Genomic DNA, 19,153 nt, shown 5'->3' on the forward strand with positions numbered 1-19,153 from the left:
TTTGTTTCCTGCTGTAAAACCCTATATAAGTTGTTGTTTTGCCTGAGCTCGGGGCCTCTCTGCCTTCAAGAGAGGTCCTCCTTTGTTACAGACTGTCTGAAGTAAACGAGTAGCTGCTAAAGAATTCTCACGTCCTGTGTTATTGGGAATCGCACCGGACAAAATCCAGCTAATCCCTAATTTGGGACCAACAATATAATTAAGGGGGTTGAGGTACTGCAAAGTTTGAGAATCCCTGGTATAGGAAAACAATAACAACGATAGGTGCAATAATGAAGACGTTTTTATTTGCAGGAAAAAGAATAAATATTTTTTATCTCTCTCTTTGTTTTGATAAGAAGCTAAGGAGATGGAGACTGAGAAAAATCATTGCTTTCTGAAATCTACAGTGCTGTTCTTTGTCTTCTCCTGACCCTTCTTCCAGTTCCAGGTCAAAGCTGTGGGGTTCGTTCTGGGCCTGTTACGCCCATCACCGGTGGTTACCAAGCCCTGCAATCTTCCTGCTAGTGCTTTTTCTGGTCCTACTCATCAGTAATATACACCCTGACCTATTTATATGTAGAGTCAGGCCTGATAATTACTTACCCACCACTTCATTGTAGAATCCGATCACAGGTTTTTGGAGTGTTAATTTTAGGGATATGCCAAACGTTTAGAATATGAGCCACACTGAATTTTAAAGACTCGGTTCAAACTTGAGATGCCCCCTGAGAGTGCCAAGAAGATATTTCAAGAGCAAAACAGGCTGCTTCAAACACTAGGGGCACATTTTGAGACACTTTCGACTTGAAATGGGGGGGTTTAAGTTTGAAATGGAGTATTTCAGATTGTAAATGGTCCAGCTGAAAACCTTATGCACATCTCTCACTTCCTTTTATAGATACTCAGAGACACTGACCTCTCAATCCTTGGTATGGATTACAAGAGAATGGCAGATAAAATAGAAGGAAATAATCAAAGGGCACTTTTTCAAGCAGTTCTACTCCTTCTCCTCTTCTGCTCCTATCCTCATTTTCATTTATTTATTTCAAATCACTACACAAAATTCCTATGTCTGGAAAGGCTTTCTGCCTGAAGACCCTACTGCAGCCTTTCTCAACCTTTTGACCCTGGAGGAACCCTTGAAATATTTTCCAGGCCTGGGGGACCCCCTGCACATTCAGGCTCAAAGATACGCCAGAAGTTACAAAATTATTCTATTCGTTTCATGGCTAGGCTTGTATATATGCATTAACAGTGTCCTTAAACTGAAAATAAAGAATGAAAGTTACCTCTTTAATGTGAAGTTGCCCAAATTTGAAATAATTTTTAAAATAAATTGTGATCTCCCAGGGAACCCCTGGTGACCTCTCGTGGAAACTGAGGGCTCCACAGAACCCGGGTTGAGAAAGGAAGAATATGTGTAACTAGGCCAAAGGAAATACCATGGAAAGAATCATATGGTTTTCCTATTTTTTAAAAAAAATCTCTCTCTACTTTTATATTCTAGTGTATATTCTGAAGTAGGATTCTAAGGCACCACAAATCTGTCCTTTGATAGTTTTTTATTCATAGAAAATCACAACAACCATGATATAGCAATCAGAATGTATGCATGTAGGCAAGATTTAAATCAACTCAAAGTTGAGCAGCAGGATATTTTTAAATAATCTACTAAAACTGTATCACATACCTTATTGCAGATGTAGCAAACACTTGTCCGTTTGATCCCACACTCAGAACAATAATTGAAGCTATCACAACGATGAGATCTGTTGATAAACAGATAGTAAAACAGTTTATATGCTTTAGCACCGTTCATGAAAAGAAAACCTTCTATAAAACAAGCTTTGATTATTTCTGAGAATTAGTATTATGAAGGAATTTTTACATGTTCTTTGAATAGTCATCCTAGCTTAGAGCTACTATCTCAGTTACTCCAGTATAAGTATTTTATTGTTCTTTTATTGAACTGTTGATTGCCATGTAGCTATTGCTAACTCCTGAGAGTCTGTGGATAGTGGTGAGTATACATCTAATGAAGAAACAAACAAAGAAATAAATATTGGTCCACCTTATACGGTGGTAGTAAGGATTACAAGGTAATATATTTTAAGACTTTGAAATACTCTGAAAAGTTGTAGTCAAACATTTAACTATTAGTAATTTGCAACAAGAAGAAACAAATTGTGAAGAAGACAAAATTGCATCATGGGAGGGCAACTGACTTCCTATTCTGGAGGGATGGATGGATGGTTGAATCTGTTAGATGAGTCCTTCTTAGAGAAGGGAAAGTGTCTGCTGAGAACATAGATCTATTATTCAGCCTCTGTCCAAAAGACCCAATATCAGGGGAGAGTCAAATGCAGAGCATGTCCACTCCACCCGCGAGAATAACACATCCCTCTGATGTTGAGCTAACCTTGCAACTTCCAGATCCATGACATGATCATTGGTGTAGGGCTGGGGACCAGCAAACAGAATGACACAGGACTACAAGTCTATGTGGCCAGAACAATGGCCTGTCAGACTGTGTTTGTTGTTTATTCGTTTAGTCGCTTCCGACTCTTCGTGACTTCATGGACCAGCCCACGCCAGAGCTCCCTGTCGGTTGTCAACACCCCCGGCTCCCCCAGGGACAAGTCCGTCACCTCTAGAATATCATCCATCCACCTTGCCCTTGGTAGGCCCCTCTTCCTTTTGCCCTCCACTCTCCCCAGCATCAGCATCTTCTCCAGGGTGTCCTGTCTTCTCATGATGTGGCCAAAGTATTTCAGTTTTGCCTTTAATATCATTCCCTCAAGTGAGCAGTCTGGCTTTATTTCCTGGAGGATGGACTGGTTGGATCTTCTTGCAGTCCAAGGCACTCTCAGAATTTTCCTCCAACACCACAGTTCAAAAGCATCTATCTTCCTTCGCTCAGCCTTCCTTATGGTCCAGCTCTCGCAGCCATATGTTACTACAGGGAACACCATTGCTTTAACTATGCGGGCCTTTGTTGTCAGTGTGATGTCTCTGCTCTTAACTATTTTATCGAGATTTGCCATTGCTCTTCTCCCAAGGATTAAGCGTCTTCTGATTTCCTGACTGCAGTCAGCATCTGCAGTAATCTTCGCACCTAGGAATACAAAGTCTTTCACTGCTTCTACATTTTCTCCCTCTATTTGCCAGTTATCAATCAAGCTGGTTGCCATAATCTTGGTTTTTTTGAGGTTTAGCTGCAAGCCAGCTTTTGCACTTTCTTCTTTCACCTTCATGATAAGGCTCCTCAGTTCCTCTTCACTTTCAGCCATCAAAGTGGTATCATCTGCATATCTGAGATTGTTAATGTTTCTTCCAGAGATTTTAACTCCAGCCTTGGATTTCTCAAGCCCAGCTTGTCGCATGATGTGTTCTGCATACAAGTTGAATAGGTAGGGTGAGAGTATACAGCCCTGCCGTACTCCTTTCCCAATCTTAAACCAGTCCGTTGTTCCGTGGTCTGTTCTTACTGTTGCTACTTGGTCGTTATACAGATTCTTCAGGAGGCAGACAAGATGATAGACAAAGAACTTGCCACAATTTGTTATGGTCCACACAGTCAAAGGCTTTAGAATAGTCAATAAAACAGAAATAGATGTTTTTCTGAAACTCCCTGGCTTTTTCCATTATCCAGCGGATATTGGCAATTTGGTCTCTAGTTCCTCTGCCTTTTCTAAAGCCAGCTTGTACATCTGGCAATTTTCGCTCCATGAACTGCTGAAGTCTACCTTGCAGGATCTTGAGCATTACCTTACTGGCATGTGAAATGAGTGCCACTGTTCGATAGTTTGAACATTCTTTAGTGTTCCCCTTTTTTGGTATGGGGATATAAGTTGATTTTTTCCAATCTGATGGCCATTCTTGTGTTTTCCAAATTTACTGGCATATAGCATGCATTACCTTGACAGCATCATCTTGTAACATTTTGAACAGTTTAGCTGGGATGCCATCATCTCCTGCTGCCTTCTTATTAGCAATGCTTCTTCAGGCCCATTCAACCTCACTCTTTAGGATGTCTGGCTCTAGCTCCCTGACCACACCGTCAAAGCTATCCCCGATATTGTTATCCTTCCTATACAGGTCTTCTGTGTATTCTTGCCACCTTTTCTTGATCTCTTCTTCTTCTGTTAGGTCCTTGCCATCTTTGTTTTTGATCATACCCATTTTGGCCTGGAATTTACCTCCGATGTTTCTAATTTTCTGGAAGAGGTCTCTTGTCCTTCCTATTCTATTGTCTTCTTCCACTTCCGCGCATTGCTTGTTTAAAAATAATTCCTTATCTCTTCTGGCTAACCTCTGGAATTTTGCATTTATTTGGGCATATCTCCCCCTATCACTGTTGCCTTTTGCTTTCCTTCTTTCTTGGGCTACTTCTAGTGTCTCAGCAGACAGCCATTTTGCCTTCTTGGTTTTCTCTTTCTTTGGGATGTATTTTGTTGCCACCTCCTGGACAATGCTGCGAACTTCTGTCCATAGTTCTTCCGGGACCCTATCTACTAAGTCCAGTCCCTTCAATCTATTCTTCACCTCCACTGCATATTCCTTAGGAATATTAGTGAGCTCATATCTAGCTGATCTGTGGGTCTTCCCTAATCTCTTTAGTCTGATCCTAAATTGTGCAAGAAGAAGTTCATGATCGGAACTACAGTCAGCTCCAGGTCTTGTTTTTACCGACTGTATAGATGTCCGCCACCTTTGGCTGCAAAGGATGTAGTCAATGTGATTTCGGTGTTGTCCATCTGGTGAAGTCCATGTATAAAGCCGTCTCTTAGGTTGTTGGAAGAGAGTGTTTGTTATGCAGAGTGAGTTGTCTTGGCAAAATTCTATCAGCCTATGTCCTGCTTCGTTTTGTTCTCCCAGGCCATGTTTACCTGTAATTCCAGGTGTCATTTGACTGCCCACCTTAGCATTCCAGTCTCCCGTGATGAAAATAACATCTCTTTTAGGCGTGTTGTCCAGTAGGTGCTGCAGATCCTCACAGAACTGATCTATTTCAGCTTCTTCAGCATCTGTGGCTGGGGCATATATTTGGATCACTGTGATATTAGATGGCTTGCCCTGAATTGAAATTGAGATCATACTATCATTTTTTGGATTGTATCCAAGCACTGCTTTAGCCACTTTACTATTAATTATGAAGGCTACTCCATTTCTTCTGTAGTCCTCTTGTCCACAGTAGTAGATCTGGTGGTCATTTGATGTGAAGTGGCCCATTCCAGTCCATTTCAGTTCACTGATGCCCAAAATGTCTGTCTTTAACCTTGACATCTCACCAATAACCACATCCAATTTGCCCTGGCTCATAGATCTTACATTCCAGGTTCCAATGGCGTGTTGATCCTTAGAACATCGGATTCGCCATTCACCACCAGCACCGTCGGCCGCTAGCCGTCCTTTCGGCTTTGAGCTGGCTGCATCATCATGTCTGGGGCTAGTTGAACTCATCCTCTGTTCCTCCCCAGTAGCATTTTGACCATCTTCCGACCTGGGGGTCTCATCTTCCGATGGTATACCGACATATCTCTGGTTGCACTGATCCATTTAGTTTTCACGGCAAGAATACTGGGGTGGGTTGCCATGACCTTCCCCAGGGATCGCATTTAGTCTGACCTCTCTGTCATGACCTTCCCGTCTTGGGTGGCCCTTTGCGGTTTAGCTCATGGCATCATTGAGGTGCTCAAGCTCCAGCACCACGACAAGGTAACGATCCTTTGCTGAAGTGTCAGACTGTAGTGATGACCTTAGTCAATGGCCAGTCCATTACAGTATAAAAGCCTCAGGCAGATGACAGCATAATGATGGAAATGACTTTTGGGATGACTTAGTGCTCAGAACCCAGAGTTTTGCTCACCTTAACACTTTGATATCTGTGCCTCAACAACCCTCTACATCAGTCCCCTCTGAACCTGTTGTATGATATTTCTTGTCCTCGGTTTATCTTCTTAGACTATACCTACTATGCAATCCTGAAGGAGCCTCCACTGTGTCTTATGTTCCCCATCAGGTCTGCATGATTTCACTCTCTCTGCTGATGCAGTCTTGAGTAGATATCATCTATGCTCCTTTCCTCCTCAAAACATTTATCAGAGGTGTCCAAGGATGTGGGAAAAACAATCAAGATGGCAGCTGTGGTGGTGGAAGTTCAGCTTTGCCCATCTGTTATCAGTGATGTACATAAAAAACGGGTCGAGTGTTGATTGTATGTTGTGGCCACCATCTTGACTTTTTTGATCATACCCTGTAGACACTCCTGCCTCTTACCTTGTCTGCTTTTATTTCAAGAAGAATTTCAGGTTCAAATTAATTCACTGGGAAAAGGATCTGGATTGACCAAAAATGGTTTTACTAGGAAGGAACAGCCAGTGAGGAAGAGTTTAGCTCATCAATACAATTCTGCCCTTTAATTTTTACCACCACTGTACAGGCACTTTAGATGTTCTGATTCCATCAAGAATCCAACAAAACACGTAGCGTAGCCTCAGTCTTGACGTATTTGCACAGTGGGAAAATCATATTAAAATGTATTTAATATTATTTTTCAATTCTAAAATCTCTTAAGCTGAACATTGTTACGCTCTGTTTTATGCAGTTCCTGGACTGAATGTTTTAAAAACTGTTTCTGCTGCACCACCTCTAGAACCCACTTTGCACTTTGCCCAGGACGTGGCCTTCACAAAGCATCTGACTTTACAACTGTTCTGCACCCCTTGGTAAAAAAAGTGACAGCATTAAAGACAGGGCAGCATGATTATCTCCCTGTTGCACAAGGGAGGGAGAACTGGTGCGGAAAAGAGGCAACTTTCTTAGGTCTCCTGGAAAATTCATAATCATGGACAGAGGTAAAGCAGGAAGGCATTAGGATAGTAATAACACCCCTCAAATTTGAACAAACTTCTTGCTCTTAATACACAAGACCAGTGTTTCTCAACCTCGGCAACTTTAAGAGGTGTGGGCTTCAACTCCCAGAATCCCCCAGCCAGCCATGGCTAGCTGGGGGATTCTGGGAGTTGAAGTCCACACCTCTTAAAGTTGCCACGGTTGAGAAACACTGCACTAGACAACTGGAAGGTTATTTTAAAGAAACGCTCACCTATTATTGATATCGGCTTCCTGGCAAAACGTATTCTTCCTTTAATTCCAACATATTTGCTTCGGCAACCAGCAGACCAGAGCCTCACCACATATTCAGCTCCAAAAAACACCACCAGGACAATTTCCTAAAATCAGAAACAATAATGCTTTTTTCTTTTTTACATATTGCATTTACATCAACCATTAAGAAAACATTTTATATTAAAAAGTGGCCCGATGCAGGAACAGCCCCTTCCGTCCTTGCCAGCCCCAAGCCCCCAACTTCCACGCCTGTTCTTGGCACACTGGGGGGCACAAGTTTTCCCCAATAATTCCTAGAGCCACACCAGCCATCCTGGCAAAATGGCGTTTCTCATCAAGGAGAATTGCATCAAGGAATATAATAATAAAACAGGAACATTTGGCACGCTGAGATGCTTGGTGTGTTTCTTTTTCTCTCTGCTCATAATTATGTAATGATAAAAGTATGTAATTATATTGTTCCTCTGAGGGCATCCAGTGTGCCAGCACTGAGCTGTTAAAATCCAAATGTGGATAATAAATAAATTTTGCTTGGAGGAAATGTCTTTGATAGCCTATTTCGAACATTTGAGGTTGCAATTCAAATACATTAAAAATTATAATGAATGATCAATAGTACCACAATGCGAAACAACTGTAAATAGAAAAGTTTATAAAAGTAATTATTTTGGTGGAGGGGTCAAGTTAATCTAAGTGTAAAAATATGAAAAACTGGATGCTCTTCCAAAAAAGTATGGACAAGAGTGATTTTTGACAAAAACAGAAAGCTCAACTGGGGATAAAGTTGTCTTCTTCTCCCGTGGTATAGGGCAGCATTTCTCAACCTTGGCAACTTAAGATAGGTAGAATTCTGGGAGTTGAAGTCCATCTATCTTAAAGTTGCAAGGTTGAGAAATGCTGGTGTAGGGAGAGGATGCATAACATTGATATTAATATTCTTATAGACTTTGTTTTTGAGACTGTGATCCAGACTGAAATATAAATTAGCACGTACAGTTCAAAGGGCCTTATCCCAACAATAGTATAAAAGACTCCAACTTTACAGAGAAATCTTACGATAATTTCCACTGATTTCACTTACCATCCAAAACAGTGTTCCAGTGGCAAATTCCGCATAATGTTCTATAGTAGACAGAACACTGAAAATTAAACAAATCAGCACCAGTAGAAATCTATAGGAACAAAACAAAAGAAATGATGACCAAAGAGCAGTAATTTACTTTAAAAATATGAAGTTTTCTCCTCTTTTAAGCATAAACATATTGTAAGCCATAGAAGAAGGTGGAGCCATTTGTCTAACACTTACCCATCAACAGACCTCACTTCCCCGCATCTCTTGCACAGATGGAGTTACCAAGTACGGTCATGAAATGTTTGCAACCGCTGAACCTCGCTCAGAGAATCTCACACCACCCACACACCCTGAGCTATGCATGCTTTCTAGTGTATCTTCAATTTCTCTCATGTCTCCCTGCCAACTGATTTCTCAGCGTTTTAGAGAATTGGCAGAAAGAGGCAGCGTTTTTGAATGCTGATTGTCAGACTGTGTTCTGCTTCAGCTCGGGAGACTTGGATGCAATCGTCTTGAAGGGGCTTCTAGCATCTGGTACCCTCCCCTCTTTTTTTCAGCTGAGGATACTAGACCTTGGCTGCTGAATGGCTTTTCACCAAGAAAAACAGGATTTTTTAAAAAAGGAGAGAGAATTCTATAGCCTTAAGCCAAATACATAGATATTTGTCAGAGAGAGGAGAAGCATTACTGAAGTGTTATTGTTTCTAAATCCTAATCTCTCCACCTTGCTGTATACCTCTCTGCAGAAATGTATGGTAGGCACCTAAGTGGGAGATTTGGATGATCTCCTGTTTCCATCCCTTTTCCATGATTTAAAAAAAAAAAAAAAATCTATGCTAACGCTGGTACTTCTGACTTGAGATTTTGCTGTTCCCCAGGCATTTGGGCCAAGAGATAAGGTGAACTCTGCTTCTGGTTTTGGCTGTTGTTGTTTTAACCAGGGCATCATGGGTTATACGTTCTGGTGGTGGTTTTAATCTTTGCACACTGCCTAGAGTCACTGCTGTGAGGTGGGCAGCTCTACAGGTAATTTAAATAAACAAATGCAACATATATATTTGTGTGTGTGTGTGTGTGTGTATTGTCAAAATTATATCTATGTATCTATCTCTCTATATAATAAGTGTGTGTGTATATGTATACACATCTCATCTCTCTAACATTTGCCCATATTCTTTGTCTTATATCAAAAAAATCAAAAAAGGCTTTGTTCTGTAGAGAAAGAAATTGTTATAAGAATCTGGAGTAACATTAAAATGATCAGGACAGTCTTCATAAACTTGAATTTTGTCATGTGAAAATTATAGTTCTGAGTTTGATGTGGCCTGGGATTTGTTCTCTCTTTTTTGCAAACCAGCTGTGATCCCCAGATTAAACCCAACAATTCAATTTTCCTTGATCCTAATTTCTAATCCCCCATTTGGTTATCTTAGTGACAGATTATCCTTGTGCTTTGGATGGTCTCTGAAGTGATTGGTTTAAAATGTGGCTGCCTATACCAATCTTAATGGAAGGCTGTAACATTAATTGCATAAACATGCCATAGGTGGGAATTATAACACAAACTAAGAACCCCTTTCATAGCCCTGTTCCAAGTTTACATCATTCCAAACCTCAAGAGAGGTTCTGGGGGGGCGGGTTCTGGGGGGGTTTCTTTGGTTTTTGTCTCTTGACCGTTGCGATCAAATTCACTGAGCAAAGTCTGAATAAGACAAAAGACCCAGCACCGGAAGAAGACAAAGCAGGAGTCACATCCAAAATAAAATGCAAATACTCTCAGCACAACTCCAGACTTCAGCAAAGGATCGTTACCTTGTCGTGGTGCTGGAGCTTGAGCACTTCAATGATGCCATGAGCTAAACCGTGAAGGGCCACCCAAGACGGGAAGGTCATGACAGAGAGGTCAGACTAAATGCGATCCCTGGGGAAGGTAATGGCAACCCACCTCAGTATTCTTGCCGTGAAAACTAAATGGATCAGTACAACCAGAGATATGTCGGTATACCATCGGAAGATGAGACCCCCAGGTCGGAAGATGGTCAAAATGCTACTGGGGAGGAACAGAGGATGAGCTCAACTAGCCCCAGACGTGATGACACAGCTAGCTCAAAGCCGAAAGGACGGCTAGCGGCCGACGGTGCTGGTGGTGAACGGCGAATCCGATGTTCTAAGGATCAACACACCATTGGAACCTGGAATGTAAGATCTATGAGCCAGGGCAAATTGGATGTGGTTACTGGTGAGATGTCAAGATTAAAGATAGACATTCTGGGCGTCAGTGAACTGAAATGGACTGGAATGGGCCACTTCACATCAGATGACCACCAGATCTACTACTGTGGACAAGAGGACCACAGAAAAAATGGAGTAGCCTTCATAATTAATAGTCAAGTGGCTAAAGCAGTGCTTGGATACAATCCAAAAAAAGGTAGAATGATCTCAATTCGAATTCAGGGCAAGCCATCTAACATCACAGTGATCCAAATATATGCCCCAACCACAGATGCTGAAGAAGCTGAAGTAGAGCAGTTCTATGAGGATCTGCAGCACCTACTAGACAACACGCCTAAAAGAGATGTTATTTTCATCACGGGAGACTGGAATGCTAAGGTGGGCAGTCAAATGACACCTGGAATTACAGGTAAACATGGCCTGGGAGAACAAAACGAAGCAGGGCATAGGCTGATAGAATTTTGCCAAGACAACTCACTCTGCATAACAAACACTCTCTTCGAACAACCTAAGAGACGGCTTTATACATGGACTTCACCAGATGGACAACACCGAAATCACATTGACTACATCCTTTGCAGCCAAAGGTGGCGGACATCTATACAGTCGGTAAAAACAAGACCTGGAGCTGACTGTAGTTCCGATCATGAACTTCTTCTTGCACAATTTAGGATCAGACTAAAGAGATTAGGGAAGACCCACAGATCAGCTAGATATGAGCTCACTAATATTCCTAAGGAATATGCAATGGAGGTGAAGAATAGATTGAAGGGACTGGACTTAGTAGATGGGGTCCCGGAAGAACTATGGACAGAAGTTCGCAACATTGCCCAGGAGGTGGCAACAAAATACATCCCAAAGAAAGGGAAAACCGAGAAGGCAAAATGGCTGTCTGCTGAGACACTAGAAGTAGCCCAAGAAAGAAGGAAAGCAAAAGGCAACAGTGATAGGGGGAGATATGCCCAATTAAATGCAAAATTCCAGCGGTTAGCCAGAAGAGATAAGGAATCATTTTTAAACAAGAAATGCGCGTAAGTGGAAGAAGACAATAGAATAAGAAGGACAAGAGACCTCTTCCAGAAAATTAGAAACATTGGAGGTAAATTCCAGGCAAAAATGGGTATGATCAAAAACAAAGATGGCAAGGACCTAACAGAAGAAGAAGAGATCAAGAAAAGGTGGCAAGAATATACAGAAGACCTGTATAGGAAGGATAACAATATCGGGGATAGCTTTGACGGTGTGGTCAGTGAGCTAGAGCCAGACATCCTGAAGAGTGAGGTTGAATGGGCCTGAAGAAGCATTGCTAATAAGAAGGCAGCAGGAGACGACGGCATCCCAGCTGAACTGTTCAAAATCTTGCGAGATGATGCTGTCAAGGTAATGCATGCTATATGCCAGCAAATTTGGAAAACACAAGAATGGCCATCAGATTGGAAAAAATCAACTTATATCCCCATACCGAAAAAGGGAAACACTAAAGAATGTTCCAACTATCGAACAGTGGCACTCATTTCACATGCCAGTAAGGTAATGCTCAAGATCCTGCAAGGTAGACTTCAGCAGTTCATGGAGCGAGAATTGCCAGATGTACAAGCTGGCTTTAGAAAAGGCAGAGGAACTAGAGACCAAATTGCCAATATCTGCTGGATAATGGAGAAAGGACACCCTGGAGAAGATGCTGATGCTAGGGAGAGTGGAGGGCAAACGGAAGAGGGGCCGACCAAGGGCAAGGGGGATGGATGATATTCTAGAGGTGATGGACTGTCCCTGGGGGAGCTGGGGGTGTTGACGACCGACAGGAAGCTCTGGCGTAGGCTGGTCCACGAAGTCACGAAGAGTTGGAAGCAACTAAACAAATAAACAGCAACAACAACTCCAGAGCACAACTAGAGACAGCAGAAGATTAGGGGGAATGCAGCACAAACTAGCAGTCAAAAGACATGTTGCTACATCCCTAATCTCCCTCTGCTCAGACAGCCAAGAGCGTAACTTCAACTGAGAAAGAGTAAAAATTTTGAAGAATGCTTAGAAGTCTGGCACTCCGACTGAGCCACAGTCAATAGACATAAAGACTTGAACCTGTCTATGCATCTATCCAAAGACGTGACCAAAGGCTTCATTCACATGCCAATTATCTGCACCCACAAAACTGCCCCACGCAACCTGCACACAACTGACGTGATGGAAAAACATATCTGGCTGAGAAGAGGAATATATTAAGCTACATTTCACTAAAGATAAGAATGCCCCATCTTCAAGAAGGGTTTGTGTTGGTCAACATGTATACAACATATCTCTTATAAGGACATACTATAGAGACATTTTTCAATTTCTGGTTGCAAAAGCTCTCTTTATAGCCAGAGATTTGGAGCAGGACAGCCTCCTGCGTGATACTTTGTCATGTCCCCCGTTGCGATGTATACATACATCACAACGGGGAACATGCCTTACCGATTTAGAGGAAGGGGAAGGAAAGAATCAGGGCTAATCCCGTAAGCACCGAAAGACAATACAAGACAAAGGACAAAGGAAACATACCTTTGCCCTGACCCGGGAAGCCATCATCCTATCTCCCTGACATCTCTGCATTACCACGGGGGACACACCTGCTCCGGACACAGGAAGAGGACAGAAGTAATCGGCGCTAATCCCCCTGATCGCCCATCGAGGCTCCAGAATCGCCCCTGATCGCCCATCAAGACTCCGGGTTCACCATTGGGCAGGACTTTGGGGCAATGGGGGTGGGGAAGGACCACGTCCGCACCGCGGGTATTTACAGGCTACCTCGCACGCCATGTGCTCATTCCCGTCTTTCTCAGTGTATGCATTCTATTCGCAATAAACCGGAAATCCTTAGCCCTGGCTAGTGAGTCTGTGCTTTATTGGAATAAGGGCAACCATCACATACTTGGGCAATCACTTGGTTATTTTTAATTATGGTCTCCTCTATATTGTGGGCTAACCAATATAATGCCAGGTTGGCCAGTACTCTCCTGATGTGTGGTGGGTGGCCACTGTGTACCTACCATGAAAGACCTCATTTGGCTCAGGGCTATTCCAGCATCAGTTTCAACCTGGTGTGCTCCTCCCAGCAGATGCCATCAAGGGAGACAGACACATCCTTTTGTGGAATGCCTATAGTTTTGTTTTCACTTTCTCCTTCACCACTCCCTGGCCCTGGAACTGGATTGGAAATGAAGGAGGCTGTTGCAACAGCCACTTTTTTTTTTTTAATCGTATGGCATAGCAGTTTGGTGTTCATGCTGCTTTTTTTCTCGCTGGGAAATCCTTGTGAGGTCCCGCAGCCAGACTAGCCTCCTCGTGGTGTACCCCTGGCAATGTGACTTGTCACGGCTAAATAGTCTACACATCTGGCTGCTGGACCTCACAACAGCCACTTATCTCAACCCAGAGGGCTTTTCTTTCTCCTCTCCATGTGGATGTGTAATTAAAATATTTAATCATGAAGTCTTGTAGAATCTTATCCAAATCTCACAAGACTTTGTTGATTATATATTTATATTTAAATATATATGGATATATTCCATTTTAAAATTGGGTGTTGATTCTGTGGACCTGGATCTCAGAATACTGCCAGTCCACCAGCTGAAGGGACAGAGAAGGCAGGTCTACCACCCACTAGCTACAGCATAAATGTGGGAGGAAAGGAAAACTGACTCAGCCACCAGATCCACCTCAAAACTTCAAACCAAGCCCTAATTTCAACCAGTATTTTTTGGCTGCTAGTGAAAGAGCACAACAAGGCCTGATCCTGGGTGTCCATGTGGTGGGAAGAGACGTCACATGCAATGTGACAGGATTGCACAAATTATACAAATTATCTAATTTTCACCAGCAATATTTGTGCAATGACATCATGACACATGTGACGTCGTTGTGGCTTCTAACAAATGCCTACGCCCTCATTGACACCACTGAATAGTTTTACATGTCATTATCTTAAAGTCCTTTTAGAATTACTGAAATTGAGCTTTGATATTATGGATTAAAAAAAATACAAGGTTTAGTTTCAATTTAATATTCTTGATCCATTTTTTTTAAGAATGTATTTTTAGATAGCACTTTGGGGTCAAGGTTTCACCTAATAGAGTTTCTAAGAATTCAATTTGTAATTTAAGATATCTTGCTACCAAAGATAGCATGCAGTAGTAATAGCTCAGAGCAATATTGTACAAAGTTGCTTCCTAAATGGTTTGCATATCAGTATCCAAGATAGCTGTGGCATTGAGCACCCACATCCTCCAGTTCAAACATCAATGCAATTAAAAACACCTCACCCTCCCAGCAACCACAAAGGGCAGTTTGTGCGTGTGCATAATCCGTTCAGTTGTGTCCGATTCTTGAAGACTGCCTGGACAAGCCCCTGTAGTTTTCTGGACAAGGTTTTTCAGAAGTGGTTTGCCATTGCCTCCTTCCTAGGGCTGAGAAAGAGTGACTGGCCCAAGTTCCCCCAGCTGCCTTTGCGCCTAAGGAGGGACTAGAACTTGCAGTCAACCGGTTTTTAGCCTGGTGCCTTCACCGCTAGACCAAACTGGCTCTCATATTCATACATACACATAGACTGTACATATACATATACATATACATATACATATACATATACATATACATATACATATACATATACATATACATATACATATACATATACATATACATATACATTCATTCAAATTCTATAGATTTCAATCCTTAAAAGTATGGTCTATCAGACCACATAATAATGACCAGGAAGCAACAGTTGGAATGGTATGTGAAGCACCAAAGTCGTTCAAAATTGTGAAGCCACGGTTGTATCTTATTGCCGTACGTATTTAGATTACATTCAGCATATATCTCGTGAGATCACGAAAGCCGGCTGGGTGACCCTGGGCCAGTCCCTCTCTCTCAGCCCAACTCACCTCACAGGGTTGTTGTTGTGAGGAAAAGAGGAGGAGGAGGAGGAAGGAGTGTACAGATTTATTTTTACTGAAACAAAATTATTTTCTTTCCCTAACTGCAACACTGTTTTATTCTGATTCAAAATCTGATTGATAAAGAACTTAACTTTGAATGAGGCAACACCAATTTCCGTCTCCTTATCTAGGCACATACATCCATACACAAAATGAAAGGGGAGGTCGGGCGTGTAACTCCCTTCTGTGGATTTCTGGAAAGAAATCCTTTTGAATAATTGATCAGCTAGGAAACTTTGTGTGATATTTGATCATGCTTATTTCCTTAAAGGATACTTTAAGATATGAAGGTATTAAATAGTGCACGAGACTAATTGTGATGGAAATATTAGAGTTGCTAGGGTAACATGTTTCATCCAATGTCTTGACTTGTTTTGACTACCAAGGTTTCTTTTAGCTGGATTTCTCCTCCACAACACATTTCACTGGAAAATCCAGTAATGAATTGGTTTACGTCTGATTAGCCATATCCTATTTGGGTGATACGGGAGTTAGTAGTATCAGCTTTGTGCATATTTTTTGCCTATAGACTTCTTCCCATACATAGGAAAGGAAGCGTCATTTATGAAGAGATGACCTCCAAATCCTGAAATCTTGGGCAGGGTAACAACTTGCCTTAAAGGTTTATTTTTTCCCTCTAATTACAGAAACTTGAAGTACAAAAGCACACACCTGCATTATCAATCTTAAATGTAAATGATGCTGCACTTTTAGGACTCGTGGCAAACAAGCTACATCTAAGAGCTGAAGAGGAAAAATCTTTATTACATCTCTAGCCATGGTACTTGACTTAATATTGCTAAGCAGTCTTGCAACCTGTTGATATACTTGGAAGTTTGCATTGATTATAATAGCAAGATGTGCATTTGGGAGACGGGAAGCCAGGATGGGGAACCTCTGGGCCATGGCATACATCTGGCCAAGTGTTTGTTTTATTATTTACATGAAGTCATACATCAAAAGCAAAGGGTCTGCTCTGTGGAATAAGGAATGGTGGATGCCATTTACTTGTGTCAATTTCAACTTTTTTCATGGCAAACTGGGATGCTTTGGGAAAAAGGTGGAGCACCGATACTTTTGGACATGTGCGTAAATCATTGTCCCTTCCTTGGTACAACATTTCTCTTCTTGGTTCCTCTTTTGACGCGTAACCATTCCATTTCTTAAAAACAATATTCAGATTTTTTTAAAAAAATGCAAACAATGCACACTCAGAGAGGATGCCCAATCAAGTTATTTTCTTTTCTTTAGCCCCTTAGCCTAAGCCTTTTTTTTTATGGACTTCCATAAAAATTGGGATTATTCCAAACCTATGGATTCCTCTCTCTTGTGCTTGGATGAGAAAACTTGGGTTAAGTCAGAAACAATGCTAAGAGAATTTTCTTCTTACGCACAAACCTGTGCACTTCTGCATCTTTAGGATCTTAAATATCCTAAACAGTTGAATTATGTTGTCCAAATGTAACACCCTCTGCCCTTTTTCTTCCAGACTGGTAAATCCTCGGCCATCAGACGGTGCTTATAGAGAGGATGGCCAGCGATAAGACACCAATCACTCTAAAAAGCATATAAATTATTATCATCTCTTAAAATGCTTTCTTCCACCCTGTTCATTTAAATTCAGTGGGAGATGTAAGTAAGTCTAGAGATGAATCAGTACCATAAGTAAATGTTTATGCTCAAAAGCCAATGAGAACAGACTGTGATGCTTGCAGTTTTATGTCTGCCTTCTTTTTATACTTCTGTTCTAGGTTTTGCTATGTAAAAATCAAGAAGCCTCGAATGTTCATCCCCTAAGTCTCCTATTATTCACAAATTTAGCTCTACAGAAGGGAAACCTGTTTCAGCTGTAGATTGTGCATGGCAAGTAGAGTCCTTGAAACTGTGTCCTGTCCTAACTCAGCCAGCCCCCCGGCCTTGCTAAATTGATTGTTTCTAATTCTAAGTATAACTTTGGTAGGGATAGTGGTAGGAGAAGGAGTTGCTATCAGAAGCAACGGGCCAGAAACCAGGAGGCTGTGAGTTGTAGTCCCACCTTAGACCTGAAAGCCGGCTGGGTGATCTTGGGCCACTCCCTCTCTCTCTCTCAGCCCACCCCACCCCACAGGGCTGTTGTTGTGGGGAAAATAGGGGGAGGAAGGACTATTAGGTATGTTCGCCACCTTGAGTTATTTATAAAAAAATAATAACGGCAGGATAGAAAATTAATTAAATTAAATTAAATTAAATAAATAAAATCTATTATTTCACAGGAATAGTTCAGCCTCAAATCTTCCCACTAATTAAGGCTGCTGGTGTAGTTTTCTTTTTCGCAGTGCCTGCTTTCTGGCTGTCAGGATTTAGAGACGCACTTAAAATAAGCAAAGGTGGAGTGCAGACTCTGGTAGGACCAGAGATTCATTCCTCTGCCCCTCACATGCAGAGGAGGCATCAGGCAGCCAGAAACAACCAGGATGGGGGGGGGGGGGGGCTTCCAGATGAGGCTTTTGTCATGCAGTTGCCCACCCCATCTGTCCCCCAGATCAGGCCCACAACTAGGGTCTGTGTCACCCAGGGCAAACATGGATTCCGCACCCATTTTAGCGCCCCCCAGTGCTCATTTTGGTGCCCTGCCCCAGATGGCTGTGGAGGGGGAGATGGCTCCATCCAAGCTCAGGCATTGCCATGATTGGCTTAGGCTGCGGGTTGTGGACCAGACCAAACAGGCATGTCTTACAGCTGAGGCTAAATTATAATCCAGGATGCATATGACTCTCCCTTCTTGTGTTTCCCTCTGCTTCCATTATCATTATCCAACCCCCAAATTTAAAGAAGATGGAACAGATTTTTTTTTTTATTCTGTATTCTATGAGTTGACTAGAAGTGCAAGAACTCTTCGGAAATCATTCCGCATTAAATCTGCAAGTCTTATTTGGATAGAAGTATATGCTTACCTTGTATTATGTCAGTTATGTTTTTCTTTTCTTTTCTTTTTTCCCAAAGTTTCAGTGTTGAGTTTACTTCCGTAACCTAACACTGGAAGACAGGTGCCTTAAAGTATCTAAGGCATGTTATCTACTCAGATCCTTTTCTAAGTGTTTAATAAGTTTCTACTGGGCGGGACACTGAGACAGGGCCACAACTAGGGGAGGGCAAGAGGGGCATGTGCCCCGGGCACCGCACTGGGGGGGGGCACCAAAATGAGTGCTGGGGGGCGCCAAAATGGGCGTGGAATCCATGTTAGCCCTGGGTGACACAGACCCTAGTTGCAGCCCTGCACTGAGATGAAATTTGAGGGACCTAAGCCTTTATCTGCCACCGGATCCAATATTTCTCCTTGCTCAGACTCCATTGAATTAACTTCAGCGAGTCCAAACCAGGTCCATACATACAAAAATCAGATTAGCTTGAAACTGAATAGGGTTTGTTGGTTTGTTTTTTTTGTAATAAGCAACTTTAGCATATTGCTTTGTACCCAATTTCCAAGGAATAACAGCCAAACAGGCTGTTAACAGGCTGCGAGAGCTGGACCATAAGGAAGGCTGAGCGAAGGAAGATGGATGCTTTTGAACTGTGGTGTTGGAGGAAAATTCTGAGAGTGCCTTGGACTGCAAGAAGATCAAACCAGTCCATCCTCCAGGAAATCAAGCCAGACTGCTCACTTGAGGGAATGATACTAAAGGCAAAACTGAAATACTTTGGCCGCATAATGAGAAGACAGGACAGCCTGGAGAATGTGCTGATGCTGGGGAGAGTGGAGGGCAAAAGGAAGAGGGCC

General features: G+C 42.2%; 2 protein-coding genes across 2 annotated transcripts in view; both read right to left on the minus strand.

Moving 5' to 3' along the window:
- The window catches only part of DUSP16 (dual specificity phosphatase 16), a 618,435-nt gene that overhangs the window by 396,927 nt on the left and 202,355 nt on the right, over positions 1–19,153 (minus strand). The gene's annotated exons all lie outside the window — the stretch shown is intronic.
- LOC134501531 (potassium voltage-gated channel subfamily KQT member 1-like) overlaps positions 1–19,153 on the minus strand; it is a 212,319-nt gene that overhangs the window by 189,569 nt on the left and 3,597 nt on the right. The window contains exons 2-4 of the mRNA XM_063309372.1: positions 8,195–8,285; positions 7,091–7,217; positions 1,673–1,751 (exon numbers count right to left, since the gene is read on the minus strand). Coding sequence (XP_063165442.1) covers positions 1,673–1,751; positions 7,091–7,217; positions 8,195–8,285 — 297 coding nt within the window. The remainder of the gene's footprint in view (positions 1–1,672; positions 1,752–7,090; positions 7,218–8,194; positions 8,286–19,153) is intronic.

This window comes from Candoia aspera, chromosome 7, assembly GCF_035149785.1.
Source record: "Candoia aspera isolate rCanAsp1 chromosome 7, rCanAsp1.hap2, whole genome shotgun sequence".
Taxonomy (NCBI): Eukaryota; Metazoa; Chordata; class Lepidosauria; order Squamata; family Boidae; genus Candoia; species Candoia aspera.